We start from the raw sequence: 24,082 nt of genomic DNA, 5'->3' as shown, positions 1-24,082 counted from the left end.
AGCATACAGAGGTGATGGAGATTTGAGGATAGTTTCCTGTTCTGCTCTGCTGTTCTTGGGGTGGTTATGAGAAGCTTTCTTACCTCTGACAGGAAGAAAATGTTCACAGGGCTGATTACTTACTTACTACACAGAATGCAGTGAAAAGAATTGAGCAACCTGGAATCAGATGTTCAGATGTTAAGATACAGAGATTCTGATGACACAAGTTTAAATTCTAGGTCTGCAGGTAAATCTTTGCAAAGGCCCCACCCTAGAGACACCTGCAGGGGCCCCCTGCTGAGAGCTTCTTCCCCCCATCTCCACCACTGCAAGTCCAGGTGAATTGTCCAAATTCCTAGGGGAAAGGCTCTATAAATTATATATATAGCAGCAGACTCATTTTTATGATTTGTAACTATCTTTGTAGATAAAATAACAGAATCGAAACCAACTGGCTGCTGGCATCAATATTCCACACAAGATTAAAATTGTTTCCCAAGTAGCATACCCTGCACTCCAATTGATATTTTAATAACTTGATTAAAAATTTCTCAGAAGTCTATTAGAGTCAGGAAACGGTCTGCGGTGTAGGTGAGTGAGGGTTTTCAGTTTTTGCAACGGAAACTTTTGGCCCCATGAACAGAATAGCAAAAACTCAATTAAAGATGTTCTTCCTCCCGCCTTGCCTGGTCCAAAAGTAAAAAAATGAAAAACTATTTGGAAGAGCGGTGTTTAGGTTTGCTTGTTTCCCTTTTTCCTCTACAACAGCCACGTGGATTCACATGACTCATTTTTAAACCGACTTTTATACCCACTCCGAATAAACCCGGCCATCGCCATCCCAGCACCATCAGAATGGTTTTTCCCCTCGCTTTTTAAAGTTTTCAGCCTCTAAAGGTTGGGGGAGGAGGGAAGAGAAAGAAGGGGAAGGGCTCAGGAAGGGGGAGAAAGTACTTTGATTAAAAAATTACCAATAACCCGAGGTTTTTACTATATTATCTGTCATTTCCTAATTGAGTTGGCCAACTCAACTTAGACACTGCTACGAAAACCCCAAAGGGATGGTGACAGTGCAAGCGACGAAACTCCATTCCCCTGCGATACCCCAAGCCAGTCCGCCCTGGCCGCCGGGTTCTGGGGTCCGTCTCCACTTTCCGCACACGTCCCGATTCCCCCGGTCGGTCTCCTCCGGCGCTCAGCTCGGCGCTGGGCCGGTCGCCTCCGGCTCGCCGCCACCAGGTCGGTGCAAATACCTTTTCTTTCCCCGGGGCCCCAGGCGCGGACACCTCCCAGCCTCCCTCCCTCCCTGCCGGCGGGGCCCGTTCCCGGCTGGGGAACAGCAGCCCCGGGCGCGGTGGCAGGAAGCGAAGCCCTTGTTGATGCTGTTCCGTGGCGCGCCTCCCCTCCCTCCGGCGGCCGCCCCGGCTCTTCCCCGCTCGGAGACACCCCCCTCCGCGCCTGCGCAGTGCCCCGCGGGGGGCGGGGCTCAGATTCCTGTCAGCGGCAGCGGCGGCGGCGGTGGCGGCGACCGTCAGTTTTCGCTGAGGAGAAGCAAGAAACGGACCCGTTGGCTCTCCCCTTCCCTTTCCCCGCCCTGAACCCCCCCTCCTGGCTCGCCGGGAATTAGTCCCCGTGGAGTTCCCCTGCACCCCGCCGTCGTTTCTTCGGTCCTCGGTTCGGTGGAAGTCACTGCCCTCGAGGAGGAGGCAGCCGCAGCCGCCCTCGCCTCGCCGCCCCCGGTTCGGTGCCCGCGGTCCCGGAGAGGAGGTGCCGCCGCCACCGCCGCTCCCCCCCTCCCGCTGCCCTCGGGCCGGGCTGGGTCGAGCTGCGATGCCCTCGGACTTCATCTCATTGCTCAGCGCGGACCTAGACCTGGAGTCGCCCAAGTCCCTGTACTCGCGAGGTGAGTCAGGCTGGGGGCTGGGGCGTGGGGGCGGGGAGGCCTGGCTCGGGGAAGCCGGGGGGTCCCCGTCGGGGGCGGCGGCCCAGCCCGGGCCGGGATGGCCTGCCTTGGAGGGTAGGGAGAGGCCGATGGGGTCGGGTGATGTCGGAAGGGGCCCAGGAGGAGTGGCGGCCCCTCCCCCCGGGAGCCGCCGGCCGCGCGGGGCCCAAATGCCGTCGGCCCCGGGGTCTCTGCGGCACCAGGGGCTCTGAGCGTCCTTCGGTGGGTCCGGCCCCGCCACACTCCTCAAGAGGCCGGCCCTGGCCTCCCCGGCTCGGGAATCACCTTGGACTGGGCCCCGCGCTGGGGCCGGCGCGATATGTGCGCCGCGGCTCCTCTTACCAGGACCATCCTCCCCTGCAAAGTTGCCCCAAACGGGCGGCTTGGCCTGGAGCTGGTTCTGGGTGCAGGGTCACCATTTTCTTCCCCCTCCAGGTTGTTTATGCGCCGTGGTTCTACCCCCTTCTCCCTCCGGCCTAGTCCACTCCCTCCCCTTGTTGGGACGGCCCCTCTCAACCAGGCGTCCTTTCCTCGTCATCTTATTGCTGGAAAGAGCCCGAATTTTCTTTTTTTCCCCTCTCTCTATCCACCTCTGTGGCATTCTACTTACTTACTTCTCCGTTTCTTTTACAAAGATAGTGGTGTTCTCTCTGGATTAGTTTTACTGCTCTCCTGTCCCAGGGGTACCGGCTTAGGCACAGTCGCTGCCCTTTGAGAATTTTCTGTTTCATTGCGGTTCAGGGGCTTGTTGCAGGGAGTGGGCATTGGACAGAGCTTCCCATTTTAAAACTCTTTTGGCTAAGTCCTGAAGGGGATTCCCGGGATATAAAATATTAACACGAGCTGATGTCTTCTGGGGCTAAATTCCTATACTGGACACCACAAGAAAGTGTTAGAATAGGTTCCCTGTGCAAGGGCCATCAAACCACAACGATCCCACTGCACTCTTCATCACTTTTTAAATCACTGGAAGGGGGCAAAAGATAAACCTGGGCAATTAGCTATTCATTTAGCCGTATTAAAATTTTTTGTGTGTGCCATTGTGAACCTCCTTCCTGAGAAATTCAGTTTCTTCAGTTTTTGGTTTGATTTATCCATCCGCTGATTTCACCTCCTCCAAAAAGAGGGGCTTCAGCTTCGCCTTAGTTTATTTATGTCGTTTAAGTGAATCAGAGTGAGATGGTTTAGACTGACTATTGAGTTTGTACACAGAGTCCTACTTAGTAACTGTAGCCATTGTCTGTTGCTCTGATGGGTTTAGTTGGCAGTCACCATCCTGTAGAATGTTTTTCGGGCCACGTTACCTGAAGTTGTTCGGAAATATTGTAGTTTTGGTTGTCAGAAGGAAGAGACGTTATCAAGCGGTGATTCTTAGAGGAGGGCTAATGTGGTACAATTGGGTGCTAAAAATAGTCAAGACATTAACACCATTTGGGCAGTAATCATCAGATAATTTTCCATGAAACAAATGCTTTATGAAAGTCTAAGTTTAGCACAGAGACCAACATAGAGGGAATTTATCCTTCTTTTGCAGAGAACGTATTCAGAAATACTTTAGCTCTTGAAAAAACATAACAGTTATATAAGAGATGTATGCTATCCTTGGCTTTTTTTATTTTTAAATTATTCAGCATAAAAAGTACTTAATACTTTTTGTGTTTTTCAGATTCTCTGAAGTTACACCCATCACAGAATTTTCATAGAGCTGGACTATTGGAAGGTCAGCAAAGTGCCATTTTAAAGCATGTTGTGTGAGTATGCAAAGGCTTTCTCTGAAATGGAGTTTAAATGAGAAAGTGTGAAACTTTGCAAACTCATACAATGTAGTTTTCTCCTTAAGAGCCTGATCCTTCTTTTAGGGCAGCTGAATGTTTCAGGGGATTTTGTTGCTGTGTTTGATGTCCTTGTTAGCTATTGTATCTGCTTTGAGAAGCTTGGAAAAAACCCCACAAAATCATTAAAAATTATGTGTTGACTGTTCTACTTTAGAAGTCCAGATCTTAATTCTAACTTTATACAAACCAAACTGAATAGGAAAAGGATCAAACATTAAGATCACGAATATAACTAAAATAGTGACAACAAATACATACTTAGTTTGAAAAGTCAGAATTTAGAACTTTTATATGCTGAGCATTTCAAAATGGTATATTAATTATTTATTACAAAAGCATTGATGCCATTACTATTCCATTATTTTTAAAGATAAGGAAAGCCAAGTAATAGAGATGATGGTTGAGCTATGCTTAGAAAAAAGGGCTTTGGAACGTTCTAGAAATGTTAATAGAATGTGTAGAATAATTTAAACAGCTAACAGTTACTTTAGAAAATTTTATTTTGTGTTGTTTTTAGTATTTGAAGTCAAAAAAGACTGTGTTGTTCTTGTAGTTTTTGAAGTGATTTCACATATATCATCTTTGAATTTTGTAATCCTGGAAGTTGGGCATCAAAGATACTGATTTCCCCATTATAGAGATGAGCAACCTGAGGCTGAAATTAAGGGACTTGGGGGAAAAAAACAGTTATACAGTAGTAGAAACAATGCTTTTGTATTTTAGTTGGTGCTCTTTACCCAAAGCCAACCTGCCACTGTAAAATATATAGGTAACCAGAAACTTAAACATTTTATAGTCCACTTAAAAAAGGCCCTGAATATTTAAATTTTACTTGAATGTAGGTGTTTGTCTACCATATGCTGGTTTGGTATTGCAGGGGAAAAAGTGGTTTTTGTAATTAAGCTGAAGTTTGAATACCAGTTTAGCTACTTATTAGCTCTGTGACCTTGGGCAATTGATTTTACTTCTTTAAACTTTAATATTCTTTCTCTAAAAATGTATATAGTCTCCTAAATTTAGTGTGCTAATGTGTATGCAAATTCCTAGTATTGTGTCTGGCTTAATAAATGTTGGATTTTTTTCCTTTAGTGTCTGGTAAATTGTTTTAACTATAACTTAAAGCATATAAAATGTCCTCAAATTAATTATTGATTATATTTATACTTATAAAAAGCCCATAGACATATATTAGAGTGAAAATCAATAATTTGAGGTGAGGAATTTTTTGAAGTGTTTGTTAGTGAAACAAATTTGTTGTTTTTATTTATATTGTTCAATTTGTGACCCTGTTGTGGTGTCATATTTGTCTGTACAAAAACTCATCCATTTTCTGGGCAACAAACCAGGGTGTCATAATCATAGAGATCAGGCAGCAGAAAGAGTTAATTATTTACGCAGATATTTTTAACAAGTTGATGGAAATGCAGACAACCATTTCATATGTATATTTAGATGTTTATGCCTGAATACTTTTAATAAGTTTTCATTTTAGTTGAGAGGATACTCAATTATTTAAAGTAAGACCACCTTTTACAGATTGTGTATAAGTTGTATAGTGTATAAGTATCAAGTATGTCATGTCCTTTTATATCTTTGACAGGGAATCATAAGAAAGTTATTTGCTTGTGTAATGAATGTATTTAATCTATGTACCTTATTTCTATTTTCAGCCTTTTTAATGGACATTTTAGAGAATACACCGAAGTAGAATAAAATGTTGAACCCCATATACCCATCACCAAGCTTTTTTTTTGGTGAGGGGGTAGGTAATTAGTTTTATTTATTTGTTTATTTATTATTAAAATATATTTATTTATAAATGGAGGTGCTGAGGATTGAACCCAGGACCTTGTGTATGCTAAGCATACATTCTACTACTGAGCTATACCTGCCCCCCTATACCACTAAGCTTTAACAGTCATCAATGTATGTCTAATCTTGTTTCTTTTATCCTCGCTCCTCCCCCAAGCTGTGTTATTTTATAACAAATATCAGACATTATAATCATTTCATATAAGTGCTTCTGTATTCTAGTGATATTTCTCAAATTGCTTTTTAAAATAGTCTTATTTTCTTCCAAAAATATATATATTTTAATTTATTTCAGCAAGATATACTACAGCAGGAGGCTATGCTCCTAATGTATAGGAGCAATCTGTGCTAAAAATTGTAGGCCAGAGTTGGGTTCAAATCTTTGTTCCGATTTCTGTGTATGATCTCGACTTAGTCGTATTATCTTTTTGTGCTTCGATTTTCTCATCTTTAAATGGTGGCAATAATAATATCTTCATCATTGGTGCTATAAAGATTATTTGAGGCAAATTCATGTGAAGCCTAGTGCATAGTTAAGTGTTCAGTAAAAGCTAAATTTTAAAAAATTTAAACGGCAACCATCCATATAGTGCTTACTAAGTGCCAGGAACTTTACAAATATGAATTCACTGAATTCTCAGAACAGCCCTTTGAGATGGCTATTATTATCCCATTTTACAGTTGAGGAAGCTAAGGAGGCATAGGGAGTTTCAGTAAATTTACCCAAAGTCACACAGCTGGTGAGTTGTAGAGCCTAGATTCCAGTTCAGGTGGTCTCACTCTTAACTACTATGCTATACTGACTCCGTATGGTATATAATATGAAGTATTGTCTAGTAATATTTATGTATGTATGCATTACATCAGTTGTCTAGATTTCCATCTAATAATTAAAAACTCAGCCCAGAGTGAGGATAATTTGTTATCTTATGATTTGTTAAATTTTTTACAGAAAATTAATTTTATAAATTAAAGTTCTTTTTTAGGAAAACGAGGTTGGAAAACCTGCAGTTGGGTATTTAGCTTTAAAAATAGATTCAAAATCTCTTTAATACTCACTTTGTTTGCATTTATCCTACATATCAATGCTTCCTTCTGCTCCCCACATTTTAGGAATAGGAAATTAGTTTTTTTTAATTGAGGTATAGTTGACGTGTTACATTATATTAGTTTCAAATTCACAATGTAATGATTTAATATTTATACATTGGAAAGCAATACCCATAATAAGTTTAGTTAACATCTGTTATAGTCTAGTCTAGTCACCCTATATAGTTCTGCTACTACCTTTTTATTTAATATGGTGATTGCCAAACAGTGGAAAAGGGGTCTAGCTATTAATGCAATAATACATAATAATAATGTTTCTGATGACCCCATTATTACATGTGAAACTCTTGATGAAATAAATAAAAGATACTATTGCAATTATCTTAAAAATAACTTGCATAGGAAAAATACGGGACAAAAATATATACAAGTTTTTACTTGATTCTATTTTTGCACTTTTTCTACCTTTTTTAAAGAAGATAGTTTGTGTACATTAAAAAAAAGTAAAATGGTTTATCCCTCTGATGTTCAGACTTGAAGGTTAGGATTCTTCTTTGGAGTTCCTAGAAAATAAGTTCAACTACAGAGAAAAAGGTACTGTTTCTTAGACTTTTTGTGTTAAAAACTGTTAATTTTGGCATATATAATTTGCCATATAAAAACTGAGATAAAAATTAAACTAAAGTAAACATATAAGAAGAGGTCATTCTAGAAACACAGAGATGTAAGATAAGATGGTAGAAAATCAGATGAAACAGGAAAAATAATACAAGCAAATTGGAAAAAATAGAGTAATAAAAACAATGGATTAAAATATTAAAATGCTTTTAAAAGTATGAATTAAGAAATTACATTAAATGTTTTCAAAAGTATGAGTTAAGGAATTACATTTGGATCGAATTAAAGAACTGGTTAAATAAGAGCTAAACACCAATATGATGTAGTCCTGATATAACTTAAACATTTAAGATTGGAAGATTTTTAAAAGAAAATATGAAATATTACAATCTGTTTTTTACTGGTTTTATGGAATATTTCTGAATTGTCACTAGGCTGATTTATTTCTCTTCCTAGGTCTTGTGTTAGTAAGGTGTTCATCCAAATTTTTGTTTCTAGGATCCATCTTTCTGTGATTTCCTGTCATTGTTTTATGTCTCTTCTTAAACTCTGCTTTTTATTTTTATTTTATTTTATTCAATACTAGAATTCTATTGGTTATTACAATAAGAGGATAGAAATTCATACTTAATCAGATGGGTCTTGGACTGCTCTTAATTCACTCCTGACTCTACTGTAATTTTTCCAGCAGTCCCCTAAAACTTGAAAATGATAGTACAGAAAAACGTTTTTTTTTCAGAAAAACATTTCTTACTGTGATCAATATTATATATAAAAATAGCCACTTTTTACTAGGAAAAATTGACTCATCAGATTACATTTTCTTTTAAGAATAATAAGTTATTAGAAAAAAATAAAGATCAGATTATTCTGAGACATCAGTTGGGCCTGATTATGTAGTGATAGAGGATAATTCTGTTAATTTTAGAGAGGTAAAGGACGTTTATTCTTCAATTGAAATGTTGCTTATAATGCTGCTGTCTTTTCTTGTTGCCAAGATTTTATTTCAAGTTGTGCAAAAGAGATTCACATGTCTTTCATTTGCTGTTTTAATAAAAACCGAGGTTAAAAAAATAAAGTATAATACACTAATTATAAAGATGTACTTGAATGAAAAGGTTGAAGTATTCTTTATGGATTAACTACAGATAATGATTTTAGCCTCCAAATACAATTGAAATCTGATGTAGTGATGAAGGAGCTATATTTTTGATGATTTGAGCTAAAGATGTGATACATGAGATTTTTCAGTTACTTTTATTTATTCTTAATAACTATTTAAAATAGATTTTTTCCTTGCTTTTATTTTTTTGTACTTACTTGATAAGTAGGTAATGATTGACTGCTGACTAACCATGAGTGTTTATTGCTTCTTTCCCACTCAGAAATGTTATGGTTAGTCCTTTAGTAAATTTGGTAGTTGGTTTTGAAAGTGAGACAAGAACAGAAGAGTTACTAAAAAATAATGAGCCAAGTTGTTGATTACTCTTAATCCCTTATAAATTTAGTTTTACTTAAAAAAAAAATCTATGTAAAGCAGTCTTTGTAGGACATGTTAAAAGAAACAGTGCTGGTAGTTAAAGAGAAGAAAGAATAATAAATTCAATGTTAGTGATAATTGAAAACATTTTTTGAGCAATGTGTGTGTTACCAGCATTTTACAGATATTTTCCACCTTTAGTCCTCAGAAGAATCCTGTGAGACAGTATTATTATTATCCCTGTTTCATAAATGACTAAACTGAGGTACAGAGGGATTCACTAATTTTCCTAACATCACACAGCTAATGGAGGAGGCTGGAATTTGAAACTTGACTATTTTACCCCAGAGTTTTGAGTTTATACTGACTCTCACAGTACAAATGTGATAATTTGGCATTTGCACTGAGGTCCTAATAAGATTACCACTACTGTTCAAATGGTATAAAAAGAGTACTTTTTGTAGATTTCTTTCGCTTAACAATTCCCATAAAGTAATGAGAGAAAATTTGTAAGCTACACATAAAAGTTAGGAAAGATTAAGATGATGACTCTTTTGAGGAGTATTTTAACACTCAAAATTAGCAAATCATTGCCTGGCTTTGGTGGGTGTCTTTAAGATGTAGCTGAAGCACCCTGCTGGTTGAACTGCCTCTGTTTTGACTGACAATGGTGCTCAGAAGTGAAAAGTGGGGGAAGGGTAAGCAAGCCACCATCTAAGGAAAATTGCTTTAAAAATGAAGGATACCATGGAGCTCTTTATTTCTTTGGTGGTAGTTTTATGGAAGCATAGAAGTCTTTGCATCCCATTTCTGATGGCATGTTTCAGAGCCTAACTAAACTTGAGAATAGATGAGCAACAGAAAAAGCAGTACTAACATAGAGCTTTGGGAGTTCTGTTTCTTGTTATGGTTGGTGTTTGTTTCTGAACTTCCTGAAAAATCTGTGTTAGGAAGTAGAAATTTTGGATCTTAATTGTAGTTTAGCCTTAGGCCACTTTGAAAATCGTATAAGTATTTCTTTTCTTCAGCAGAGACATTATTGTCAATCTTGCTTACCTAAGAGTTGTGAGGAAGTCACAATTGAAATAACGTTAGAAGATTCTGAAAACTATGAAATGCTATATGAATAGTGATACTTCGCATATGGCCTTGTTAATTTACTTTGGTTCTTCTTTTCCACTCTCTCCCTCTTTTTCTTTATCTTCCCATTCTACCCATGTCTCCATTTTCTCATGGTACTCTACATTTTGCTTGTTGGTTCTGCTGTTACTTCTTGTATCTTTTCTCTCTTTCTCTTTTTAAAAAAAGACTCCATCTTTATAGAGGTACACAGGTACACCCATTTTAAGTGTTCCTTGAGTTTTAAACAAGTATGTTTGTGTAATCACTAGAGACAAAATAAAGAGTATTTCAGTCATCCCATAAAGTTACCACTTGCTCTTTTGTAGCCAGTTCTGCCTACTCCAGCCCCTGAGGCAACTACTAATATGTATCTCCTTACCATAGATTAGTTTGACCTTTTTTTTTTAGAATTTCATATAAATGGATTGATTTATACAGTACACACTGACTTACAGTATACAGTGTATACTCTTTTCTCTTTAACTTCTGTTGTTCAAACACTGTAACCTTCTAAAAAGGAAAGTTATTTTAAGGACATAAAGGTAATAAGGTTTTTTTACTCTCTTATATATTCCTATATTCTATAATGTAGCCATGTGTAGTTTTGTAGAGTTGGTTTTTTTAAGCTTAGGTGCAAGTATAGGTTACTAAGTCTTAATATCGTTACTTATTCATTCACTGAGAATGAATTTACACATATATCCTGGCCACATATTGCTTATAGTTTAGGAGAAGAGATTATATGTGAATAAACAGTGATAACACAGTTTTAAAGGGAATGGAGAATGAAGTTAATATGAAGTTCCTCTTTATTAATAGGGAAGTACTTTTGTGCAAAGTATACCTGAGCATATAGTTTGCGCTTGTACTTAATAATTGTAAATTGAAGTGTAAAACTTTAAACTTTCTTTTAAAAATAGTTTTAAGTCTTCAAAGGGTTATAGAGTTGAGGATTATGTAGTGGGTACGTAATTATTTATGCTCTGATAATTTCTGTAAGTTAAGCATAAAGGTAAAAACAGGATATGAGCTTTCTGTTCCATACAAGTGAGTACTGTCTTGTTCTTAACTGTGTGTCATAAATACTAATTTTGGATAAAATTCACCTTTGCCCAGTAATCATATATACTATATACTATACTGCTAGTTTGGACATTAGACATTAAAATACTTTTGTTAAACAATGTAACAGAACAATTAAATGTTTGTTGATGGGGGCTTGATTAACCCTTAAGTATTTGTTTTAATTAAAGTTTTCTTTGTAATTGTCTGGGTAAATCAATAAAACACCTTGTGTTTAAAAGTGTGTCTTACAGCAGTGAAACATCCAGACATAGGCTTAAGCGAATAAGCAGCTATCTTTCTCAATAGAGTTGTAATTAGAAGTCTTAGAGAATTTTTTACTGTTTCTCTTTTTTTTTTTCCCAATTTTTAAGTAGTAACTTGCTTGTTGGGTTTTCATTCTGAAACAAAGATTTTACTTGAAAAAAAAGTGCTGTAAATTGGAGTTAATGATAATAAATTAATGGTCACAAATATAAATATTCAGTTTATAAGCACCAGGATAATGGACAGTTATGATGACTTTAGAAATACTGTAAATTAAAACTTAACTGAAAAAATTTTTATAAAATTGTATTGTGAACTCTACGACTTTTCTATTTTTCTTTTTCCATTTTTATTTTTAGATCATACTCTAGAATATTAGGCTAATGTAAAATGAATGGGAAATAGCTTGAATTTTATGATTTTTTTGAATAACTTTCCATTTTTTAGTTTATTTTTACCTATAAAATTGAGTATAGGATGAAAACATATATAATATTAAAAAAACATACTTCTGATAACATGACTAAATTCCTTCAAAAGCCTCATTATTATTATTATTATTGTTATTTTTAACTACGTAGTGAAGTAGTGGAAGAACAGAAAGTCATTAGTTACCTAAATTACTACTCTTATAGTAAATGTAAATAACATGTTTACTGTGTAAAATACAGTTAATAAAATAAAAAAATAACTTTCTTGAAAATATTTTTCTATCAAATTTCACAAGAATGGATAGAATGATCATAAATTCTACACAGAAGAAAATTTAGTGCATACTGAATTGAGAAGAGATGAACAAAAGAGTTGAAATTGAAGAGTATGAAGTACTTTTCTTAGAAATTAAAAATGGTAAAAATAATAATAAGCAAATCAAAAAGTCCCACATATCTATCTGACTTGTGAATAAAAGCCCAATTCAAAAACATGCATTGCTTAATAGCTGTGTAATTTCAGGCAAGTTACTTAACTTTTCTCGACTCAGTTTGTTCTTCTATAAACTGGAAATAACAGACTCAAATTTGTTATGAGGATTAGATGAGTTAATATTTCTAAAACACTTGGAATAATGATTGGCACATAGTAAGCACTATGTAAGTATTTGTTAAATAAGTAAAAAATGCATATCTAGAGGTAAATTAGTTGGCAAACATATTTATTTAAGATGTAGCAAGGAACCAGGATTTTATTTCTGAATACCCAAATCAGATGTTGCTAAATTTATATACTCAGGTTTAGGCATTCACAGCACTATGTTGTGCAGTGTTTATCTTCCTAAAATACAAATCTAATCATACTGCTTGATTAAAAATCTTTTAATGATGTCCATAGGCTTTGAAATCCAAATTCTTAAATACCTGGCTCCTGATTATCTTTTATTTTAATTGAGATGAAATTCATATAACATAAAGTTTATATTTTAACCATTTTAAAGTATGTAATTCAGTGGGTTTTAGTCCATTCACAGTGTTGTGCACCCAGCACCAATATAGAGTTCTAGGACATTTTCATCACCCCAGGAAGAAACTCCTTACTCATTTAGCAGTCATTCCCCATTCCCGTCCCCAGGCCCTGACAGCCACTCCTCTACTTTTTGTCTCTATGAATTTGCCTATTCTAGACATTTCATATAAAAGGAGTCATACATTATGTGGTCTTTTGTGACTGACTTGTTGCAGTGTTTTCAAGGTTCATTCATGTTGTAGCATGTTATCAGTTTTTAATTTCTTTTTATGGGTGGGTAATAATCTGTTTAATGGATCCGTACCACATTTTGTTTATTCATTCACTTATTAGTTGATGGACATATGGGTTGTTTTGACTATTATGAACAATGTGCTGTGAACATTTTGTGTACAAGTTTTTGTGTGTCCAGATGTTTTCATTTCTATTGAATATATACCTAGGAGTGGAATTGCTGGATCATATGGTTACTCTAGATTTAACTTGTTGAGGAACTGCCAAACTACTTTCTTCAGTAGCTCCACCATTTTACATTTTCAGCAACAGTGTACGAGGGTTCTGATTTTTCCACATCCTTTCCAACACTTGTTATTATCTGTCTTTTGTTTATTCATCTCTAGTGAGCATGAAGCAGTGTCTTGTGGTTTTGATTTACATTTCCCTGACGACTAATGATGTTGAGCATCTTTTCATGTATTTATTGGCCATTGATATATCTTTTTTTAAGAAATGTCTATTAAAGGCTTTTCTCATTTTTAAATTGAAATATTTGTTTTTTATATTGTGAATTGTAAGGTTTCTTTATATATACAAGTGCTTTTTATATACATGATTTGCTAAAATTTTCTATTCATTTTTATGTCTATTCTGCCAGTAACATACTGTCTTGATTACTATAGGCTTTGAAATTGGAAAGGGTGAGTCTTCCAATTTTGTTCTTTTGCAAAATTGTTTTGGCTACTCATTGTCCCTTGAATTTCCATTTGAAATTTAGGATCAACTTCTGAATTTCTGCAAAAAAGTGAGCTGTGATTTTAGTAGGGATTGCACTGAATTTGTAGGTTAGTTTGAGGAGCATTTCCATCTTAATATAGTATTCAGTCTTACTCTCTATGAACATGGGATGTCTTTCCTTTTATTTAGGTCTTTGTAATTTCTTTCAACAATGTTTTGTAGTTTTCAAAGTATACATTTTACACTTCTTTTTAAACATTCATTTTTAAGTGTTTTATTCCTTTTAATTATTGTTTTTAAGTGTTAATGAAATTATGGAAATAATTTGAGAAAAAGTCTCTCAAAACCTAGGAGAGCTTTAGTATTAAAGTACTAGATAATGCCTGTGTTCAGGAAAGAAAACCCAAACCATGGTAATATAATTGTAAAATATTAGAATCAGCCATAGAATTAAAGCAGCAGTAAACTATTAAGAACATTTAGTAAAGTCCAGTTTTGTTTAAAAAGTTATACTGGATGGTATTTTTCTCAAGGACAGTGACTATACCTTGCATTCTCATAGCATCTGGCAGAAATGCTTTCTATCTGAAAGGTGCTTGATATTTCGAATGAATGAATAAATGAATGAATACCACATCCAGAAAAGAAGGAAGGAATGGTATTGAAAGTCTTGAGAATTGTACTCTAGTTATATATAACCATGTAGAGAGCTTTAATTGGAATAATAACTGTGTTAAAATGACTACAGATGAAAACCTAGGCCTTTAAAGAATTGGAGCTATTTAATCTGTAAAGACAAAGGTTTAGATAATTCAGATGAAAATAGAGGTGGATTTGTTCACTATACCCAGAATACTCAAATAAGAAAATTCTCTTGATGCTTGAAAAGGACAGCTCTAGGGCAAAATGTATGACTGTAAAATAGTGAGCAAAAGTTCTCTTCAAGGAACTTTTGTATGTTACAGAATCTAGTAGAATCTAGAATGGTTAGTTAAATTAATAGATATTAGGATCATCATGGATAATTAAGAAAACTAGTTGTGACCTTAGTTTTATGGCATAGATGTTTGGTGCCTTTATCAGAAAATATAATTGTTCTCAAAAGGACTTCTTTTTCCCCTCTGTGTTTTGGAGGTTTTTTTTTTTTTTTTTAAGTAAGGTGGGCCTCAATAAAAAAGTTTTCAAAACTCTGTACCCCAGAGAACAGAATAACCAGTTAATATAAGGTGGTTGTAGAACTGGAAATGGACCTTTTTATTCAACATCAGTTCTTTATAACCTAGCTTTCTCAGCTCTTACTTGGCATACTTTCCTTGGGACTTGAGTAGAGTGAATTCTGTGTGTGGGTGTGAGGACCACTTCTGTCAATCTCTGACCCCCATCAACTACTAAATTTCTCTTTTAATCTTTAACTGTTATTTCCTAGGAGCAAATTTCACTTAAAAATATGTCAATGGGAAGTAGGACTTAGCAATATTATTTATAGATACATTCTAAAAATATCTATGTCTATATCTATATCTATATCTGTATCTGTAGTCTCCGTACACCTTTCGTGTGCAGAAACACTGTATGGAAATTTTTTTAGCCTTTAATTTCGACTGGTCCTAGGAACAATGTGGCATCTAAAACACTGATTTGGGACTATACTATATACCATGCTTATATTATTGATTTCATTCGTATAATACCAATTCCAAACTTTTGGAATAACTGTGTTAAGAGTTAAGAATACTTTAAAAATATTATTTATTTCTTTCTGCTAGCAATTAGTCTTTGAATTATGAGATTTTTAAGTCCAGAAGAGTTGTTTTTTTGTTTGTTTGTTTGGGGCTTTTTGGTCATTTTTTTAAATTAAAAATTTTATTGAGATGTAATTGACATGTAACATTGTATTAGGTTTAGGTGTATAACATAGTGATTTGATATATGTATATATTGTTATATGTGTTACATACAATATGTATATAAACTAAACAATAAGTTTAGTTAATATCCATCACTGCATATAGTTAACACTTTTTTTTTCTTGAAATGAGAACTTTAAACATTTACTCTTAGCAACTTTCAAATGTACAGAATGGTATTGATAACTGTAGTCACCATGTTGTATGTTACATTCCAGAACTTATTTATAACTGAAAGTTTGTATCATTTACCCACCTTTACCTGTTTTGTTCACAACGTCCATGGTCCCCCACCCCACCCCCCAACCTCCACAATCACCAATCTGTTCTATGTATCTATGAGTTCAGTTAAAAAATTCTTTTTATTCCTCATATAAGTGAGATCATACAGTACTTGTCTTTGTCTGACTTATTTCACTTAGCACAATGCCCTCAAGGTCCATTCATGTTTTTAAATGTCAAGATTTCCTTCTTTTTTATGACTGAATAATATTCTTGTGTGTGTATCACATCTTTATCCATTTATTTGTCCATGGACAGTTAGGTTGTTTCCATGCCTTGGCTAGTGTAAATAATGCTGCAATGAACATGGGAATGAAGGTATCTTTTCAAGGTAGTGACTTTGTTTTCTTCAGATAAATACCCAGATGTGGAATTGCTGGATAATATGGTAGTTCTAGTTTTGATTTTTTGAGGAACATTTATACTGTTTTCCATAGTGGCTGTACCTGATTGGCATTCTTGAGCATAGGAATTGATTGTATTGAAATAAAAATGTGTTAGTTAAATGAGAGAAATATTTAGAAATATTTATGGTTGGCTATAAACAAACACAATATGAAGAGCCTGACTACTTCATTTTACTTATTAGGACAGTAATCAGTATACTTATATTTCTCTATATTTAGTTCAATAACAGCAAAATATTGCTTGTGCTATTAAACATATTAGTTTAAGTTATATTTAAGAACATACTGACTTTAGTATCTTTTTCATAAACATTGCTAACCATATAAATGTTTTAGTACAAAAGCACGGATACAGTAAACTATATAAAATATTGGTAAGTACATGAAAAGATTTTCACTGTCATTAGTCATTAGAAAAGTGAAAAGCATAACTGCAGTGAGATACCACTTCACACTTAGGATGTCAATAATCAAAAAGATGTATAATAACAAGCATTAGCAAGGATGTGAAGAAATTACCTCACACACTACTGGTGGGAATGTAAAATGGTGCAGCCACTTTGGAAAATAATTTGATAGTTCCTCAGAAAGTTAAACATAGAATTGCCATATACAGCAGTCTCACTTCTAGATACATACCCAAGAGAAATGAAAACACCGTTATGCATAGAATCTTGTGTATGTATGTTCATAGCAACATTGTTCATAATAGCCAAAGTATGGAAACAGCCCAAATGTCCTTCAATTAGTGAATGGATGCATAAACAAAATGTAGTTTTGGAATGGTATTTGGCCATAAAAAGGAATGAATTACTGATACATGCTGCAACATGGATGAACCTTGAAAACATACTAAGTGAAATAAGCCCATCAGGAAAGACCACATATCGTTTGATTCCATTTATGTGAAATGTACGGAATAGGCAGATCTATAGAGGCAGAAAGTAGATTAGTAGTTCTTAGGTGTTAGGGGGAGGAGGGAGGTTATAGTTAACGGGCTTAGGGTTTCTTTTGAGAATGATAGAAATGTTCTAAAATGTATTATGGTGATGGTTGCACAACTCTGAATATACTAAAAGTTAAGTGTCCATCAGCAGAAGAATGGATAAATGTGGTATATACATACAATGGACTATTATCCTTGGAAAGTAATGAAATTCTGATATATGTTACAACATATATTAACCTTGAGAACATAATCTAAGTAAAATAAGCCAGACACTTGAAGGACAAGTATTGTAAAATTTCATGAGGTAACTAGAATAGAGAAAGAAAGTAGAATAGTGGTTACCAAGGACTATGAGGAGAGGTCAATAAGGAGTTATTCTTAAATGAGTACAGACTTTATGTTCAAAATGATAAAGAAGAAGTTCTGGAAATGAATAGGGTGATTGTTGCATAACATTGTGAATGAACTTAATGCCATTGAATTGTAGAGTTTAAAAAATGGATACTATGGTAAATTTTATGTTACATGTAATTTACCACACAAAAAATATGTTGAAAAAACAAAAAAAATTTTTTAAGAGTCTGAGATATACTTTTTTTCTAAAAAATAAGACAGGTAATTGTATGGTGGCATATGGAAAAGAGACTTCATTTCTTCATTTAACACAATATATTTTAGTTGTCTAAATCATTTACATGCGCTTTAAATGTAAGTAGGATGACCTAAACACCACTGAGTTTGCTAACATATTGGATAATCAAAAACAAAATTTTGATGAGCCAGACTACACTACAGATGACTTTGTGAAAAATTCATAAAGTAGATGAATTAATCTCATTTAGATTGGAAATCATTTTGACTATTAATATGCATGGTTGACTCATTTTGTTGATTTCAGGACAGCAAATGTTTATTTTTAATAGAAGCAAGAGAATTGCAGTTTTCCAGATTTTCCAAATGTCATATAATTGTGACAGTGAGCCTGGAGGAAGAAAACTTCATTAATGAAGTGAGATACCCTCATATAGCTATGGAAACTATAAACCCTGCTAAGTCTCAAAAAGGTGTTCCCTTTTATGTATATTATTAATTAGACATTAGTAGAGGTTAATGAGGACCCTAGTTGACTGTTAGATCAAATATATGTATAATTGTATTCATCAGAGGGCCTGGGTAAGAGGCATTGTTTGGTAGTTTAGATTTGTTTGGTGTGAACATTTTAAAGTGCTTAATGTATTTTTCTTCTATTTGTTATGGTCCTCAACTACTAAAATACTTTCTGTATAAAAGGATGTTTTCTTAGATTATTGCCACAGCTCAAGTTTTAAGTTTGAGAATGAATGGGAGAACATGAACTTGATTCAATTTAGTGAAGTTAAATTATCTTGCCCAATATTTGTGTGTTTACTGGTAAATGCATGTTAATCTGTATACAATTAGCTTTTATGAATCAATGTTTTTTAGTATAAATTAGGCACTTTGGTAATTTACAGTAATTTTTGTCGAATGACTAGTGCTTTTACCAAGTACTAATTTCCTGCTGGATGCCCTGACTAACCTATAAGCTTAGTATTTCCCCTAACTATAGAAACAAACTTGCTCCTAAGAATACTTAAGATTAGGTCTGTAATCATTTGGTGGAATTATAATGGCTGCATGAGGTAACAAGCTACAGAAATGAGATGGCCACTAATTCTAAAAATAGGTAACCTACAGCTGAAAGGTAACTACTTAGTAGTAGTGTTCTCACTGTACTTGTTCTCTTTTTTGTGTTTAAACCCAAAGTGCATTTTCCTTTAAATTTAGATGTGTTTTGTTCTCTTATTCACCTATACTAGGAAGTATTTCTTGAACTTGTTAGGCCTTTTCAAGAACATCAACTGTCAGCCAATTACATTTTGGAATCTCCCAAACAGATTTAGAAGTGAAATTTATCAGTCCTTTATTGTATGAACAAAATGAAACAGAAAACGTGAACTATGAGAAGTAAACTCTTTTGGAAAAATAATTTTAGTTTTGATCCTATAATATTGCCCAGAAGAGAGAACCCATCCATTGGAAATGCTGCATTAAAGGGAAATTGGTAGAAAAAAAGGTTCTAGGCTTTCTTTCATTAAGAACTGTTTGAATATTCACCACTGTTTAGTTCTGGAACAAAGATGGACCAGAGCATTACAGGAAGAGTCCTTCTCAGTGTTCTGGACCTCTTCTTTTCCTACTTCCTTTTTAGTAGGACATTGTTCATCTACTTGTCCATTAATTGCATATTGTAGAGATCATGGATTGTAGTAAACATAGCTCTTCATTAAGGGATTGGATGGTATGTCCTGTGAGAAAAGCACCATTTTAGCAATCAAATGTGGACATACTACATTAGAATGGGTAAGCAAACCCACATTTGGATTACTAAAATTCTTAAATGTAGATAAAACTTCAGCTCAGAAATTCAAAGTGTACAATTTGATCAAAGTAAGAGTAAAAAAATTACCAGTTAAAATAGCTAGGAATAGACAGAGTAAAAAGCAATATCCCTAATTTTGGTATTCAACTGAAACTGAATAGAAACTTCAGGTTGTGGAATCTGTACTTCGGGATGATTCAGATCACTCCTTTGAGTCTTCCAGGGTAAGACTCTTGAATTCCAAATCCAGGTAAAGGAGGTGTCTTTTTTTTTTTTTTTTTTTTTTTTTTTAAATCTGCAACCGGAAGGTACTTTTTGATATTTTGTTACTTTGTTTTCCATTATCTTTTCTCTGTATGTTTTATCTTTCATCATAGACGACTCTGACACCCGAGGTATCTGAAGAGTTCCTCACTTTGGCATTTGTATTTTTAATGAGTGCTAAGTACCAGGTGACCAAGTATTCTGAAAGAACCAAAAAATTGACTAATCTATTTTTAGGCAGTTAGGCTATGATATATAACAAAGTGAATTACTAATAATTTTAGGTTTGAGCATTTATTAGAAAACAAAAAACAATTACTCAAAGTTCAGGATTTTCCAGGGAGAGGCTTTTCATAAAAACAACAATATTATTTTTTTATGTTAGTTGATTTTCTGCTTGTAATTATTGGAAAATTGTCATTCACAGCTACTTTGTTTTACATTAGAAAACTATATGGAGAAATTTAACTTTTAAAGTGGTTTGGATAATCATATTTTAGGTTTAATGTTCTATAAACTTCAGGTTGTGTTCAGTATCTTTTCTAGCTTTTTTCCTCCTTAGCCTGACAGCCTAAAGTTTGTCTTATTGTAATTATTTTTCAATTTTGCTAGACATATTTTTAAATGGCTACCTTTGGGCTAAGGGTATATAAAAAGACATTGAGTCTCTCAGTGTCTTATAGGTGAGTTGTTTTATAACATTTTACTCAGGTAATTATGCTGTATTTCCTCACTCATAATTTCTCCATTGAAATAAAGATCACACAGAAGTTATGCTGTGTTCTCTGTTTTACAGCAGATCCAATTCCAAAGTCTAATGCCAGACTACATAGGAACATTTCATATCCCACCGTGGGGCCAGTGTTCTTCTTGTTCAACAGCAATATTCTTGTGTTCAGGCTATACAGAATTTAAAAACATTGAGGCACTTTGTAAAAACTTTTCTTATTCTCTTTACCATATTCTTTCCCATAATAATATATTAATAATATAGAGAGGGCAGTTAGTGTGTGTAGTGGTTAAAGATTTGGGCCTTGAAACAAGATTGCCTCGGTTCAGGAAATACTGTTCACTAGCTGTGTGGCAGCTTCGACAAGTTCATTGACCTCTCTGTGCTTCATTTTCCTCATCTGTAAAAAGTTATTGATAATAGAGCTTACATCATAGGGTTGTGAGAATTAAATGAGTTAATATAAATAAAGTGCTTAGAATGGGTGCCTAACCTAGGCTACTTAAATTGCTATTATTATTATTGGAATATAGTTTGTACATATTTTTTCAAAAGAAATAAAAAATTACTTTTATTTTGCCATCATTAGTGCCAAAGACAAAGGGGAAGACATCACATTTTAAGTAAAGCAGAATAAATATCAGTATTGTTCTTTTTGGCATTTGTGTTTATGGCCATATTTCTTTGGGTGATTTCTTGATTTATCTGATTGTAGAAATTATAACAGTGTCAGGGGGAGGGTATAGCTCAGTGGTAGAATACATGCTTAGCATGCACAAGGCCCTGGGTTCAATCCCCAGTACCTCCATTAAATAAATATAAATAATCCTAATTACCCTCTTCCCCCCAAAAAAGAAAACAAACAAACAAAATAAAACAGTGCCAAAGTTTCTTGGGTTTGAAAACAATAATTTGTGCCAGTGCAAGAGCAACTGTACTGCAAACCATCTCTTTACTAATGATTGTACCGTCCAGAGTATATGGTTTTTAAGTTTCTGTTTTCTTATTCTGGGTGAATAAGATGAAAGGAAAAAGGTTTAGGTAGTTGGTTCCAGGCTGACTACCATGGAAAAATTACTTTTGTATTTTATTTGTATTATATATGCAGTTTAGTTAATCTAGAGGCACCTCTGTGGTAGGGGGAAAAAAGTACAGAATTTGTAAGTAGGAAACATAGTATATTTAAATACGTTTCACATTTTGTTAGTCGAATTTCTTTTTATCCTCATTTCCTCTTTATCCTAACAGGATTATTATGAAGTTTATATGAAATGATGGTTTTCATTATGCATAATGCTTTAAACATTATTTAAATATGAATCTCCAGTTTGCTTCAGATGGTTTGAGAAAAAGTTGAATATATATTGAAGAGTAGAAAGTTAATTTCTCAGGACAAGTTATTCTTTTCGGGTGTTTAAGATTTAATAGAAATTTTTTAAAAATTGAAAAACTTTTTTCAGATTATAATAAAATTACACCTTTTTATGCTTGTTACAAAAATGTTAAGCCATTGTGAAAAGTTTAAAGTGTGTAAGTGTAAGAGGAAAATAATATGCAATCCTATCATACAGAGATAACTAGTGTTCACACTTTGATGTACAGAATTAATGTACAGTATATCATTCTGTACTTTTCTTCTTTTCTGTGCATCTGTGGACATTTTATATTTATTTTTCTAAGTTAGAATCATACTTTTTCTCTTAGAATGTTTTTAACACCACTCTAGTAAATGTAGCATAATTTAGCTTTATTTTTTATTATAAAAATTTCAAACAATATAAAAATATAACAAAGTAAAAATCACAAAAATATCAATCACATCTCTCATAGATAACCACTATATTTCTGTGCATATATATTTTTTACACAAATGAGATGATTTTTATGTGGTTTCGTACTGCAAATAGGCTGCTTACTCACTCAGCAATGTTATAGACATTTTCTATGTCCAAGTAGGTCTGTGTCTTTAATGACTGCATTGTATTTCATAATATGAATGTGCCATCATTGTCATCATTTGTTTAATTACTCTTTTGATGACATTTAGGATGTTTTAGGTTATTATTTCTGTAAACAGTGCTGCAGAGAGCATTTTTATATGTGCTTATTTTTGCATACTTAACTATATTTTTTCTTAATTTAAATTATATACCTTTACTAAATATGAATAAGTGAATTAAAGAATGTGTCTTTTTTTTTTTTTTTTGATGGAGTTACTGGGGATTGAACTCAGGACTTTGTGCATGGATCTACCACTGAACTGTTACCCACCCCCAAACAACAAATCTTAACAATTTTATTTTAACTGGTCAGGTTAAAAAAATAAGACTTTTACTGGGTTCCTGTATCTCTCTGTCTTTTTGGAAGATGTTATAGTGAAACAGCTAAGAAGTAAACTGGAATGGCATTTGCCATTGGAATAACTTTAATTCACCTGTAGTATTGCAGTACTGTTATGTTTTAACAAAGTAATTTTGAGGCTACAAATATAAAGGTTGTAATCCTAAAACTGGCAGCTGTGTAGAACAGGATGAGGGAAAGCAAGCAAATTAAAGGAGGAAAATGGTAAATTGAATTTTGAGTTTATTATTAAAAGAAACTATGCCATTTTTTGGTACAGTATAAGAGTATAAGCTTATCAGTATTTTTTAAATGTAAAAATTTGTATTTTTAACTTGTTTTTATGGTAGAACTTTTTTCCCAGGTGCTATTTTCAGCTGTAACTGTTAGAGGGCTGAATTTATCCCAGTCTTTCTAGTTGTTCATTAACCTTTAGCGCTTGACTACTTTAATAGGTTCAGGTAAGTCTACTGCTTGTTAGCTGAAACTGCTAAGAGCTGGAATTGGAACTATTCTGCTTCTAATATATCTTCCAAATCTGATTTCATTTTGAGAAAAGTTCCTTTTAACTTTAGTAGACTGACTTAACATGTTATGATAAATAGCAAGTAGGATTATTTCCATTATAGGAAAGTGGGCAAGGTAGATAGTTTACACTGGTGTTGTATTATACTTTGCATATAACTTTGTGGAGCACTTTGATATACATTATTCCATTTAATCTTTTTGTACCTGGGAGGTATAGTTATTTTATAGATAATAAAACTAGAACCCAAAATTATTAAGAGACTTGCCCAAGTTGACACTGTTAATCTGTAGAAGAGCTAGGTTTTAAAGAAAGGTATTCTGACTTCTGATCTGTTCTTTTTTTTTTCTGTAACCTTGGCCAAGATAATTTATTTACTAACTGACTGCAGATATAATAGTAAAAGACAAAAAAACCCACCTGAGCTTACCTTCTGGTTTGGTAGACAGACTAATAAATAATTAAAAATAGTATGTATGCTAAGTTCTCTGAAAAGAGAAGTACAAATTGATGAGGTGGGACATGAGAAGGTGCCAGTGTGCCAGGAAATTAGAGTGGGCTTTTGAGAGAATGTGACATCCAGACTCCATTTCTGAAATTATAAATATTCATCAGGTAAAGGTGAAGGGGCTGTGTTGGAGGAAGAATGTTTTAGGCAAGGGGAGAATATTGTATTGAAAGATTTGAAGGT

General features: G+C 34.3%; 1 protein-coding gene across 6 annotated transcripts in view; it reads left to right on the top strand.

The window, feature by feature from the left end:
- The first annotated feature begins 1,489 nt into the window (after positions 1 to 1,489).
- The window catches only part of NFAT5 (nuclear factor of activated T cells 5), a 114,283-nt gene continuing 91,690 nt past the window's right edge, over positions 1,490 to 24,082 (top strand). For 4 of the 6 annotated variants that reach the window (XM_064489017.1, XM_031458171.2, XM_031458169.2 and 1 more), the window contains exons 1-2: positions 1,490 to 1,885; positions 3,591 to 3,644. In XM_064489017.1, the coding sequence (XP_064345087.1) occupies positions 1,813 to 1,885; positions 3,591 to 3,644 (127 nt within the window). In that variant the 5' untranslated portion in view covers positions 1,490 to 1,812. The remainder of the gene's footprint in view (positions 1,886 to 3,590; positions 3,645 to 24,082) is intronic. The other 2 variants (XM_064489018.1, XM_031458172.2) reach the window with 1 other exon arrangement.

Source organism: Camelus dromedarius, chromosome 9, assembly GCF_036321535.1.
Source record: "Camelus dromedarius isolate mCamDro1 chromosome 9, mCamDro1.pat, whole genome shotgun sequence".
In the NCBI taxonomy this organism is placed as follows: domain Eukaryota; kingdom Metazoa; phylum Chordata; class Mammalia; order Artiodactyla; family Camelidae; genus Camelus; species Camelus dromedarius.
The sequence above is the reverse complement of the archived record's forward strand: the minus strand, read 5'-3'. Positions and strand labels throughout refer to the sequence as shown.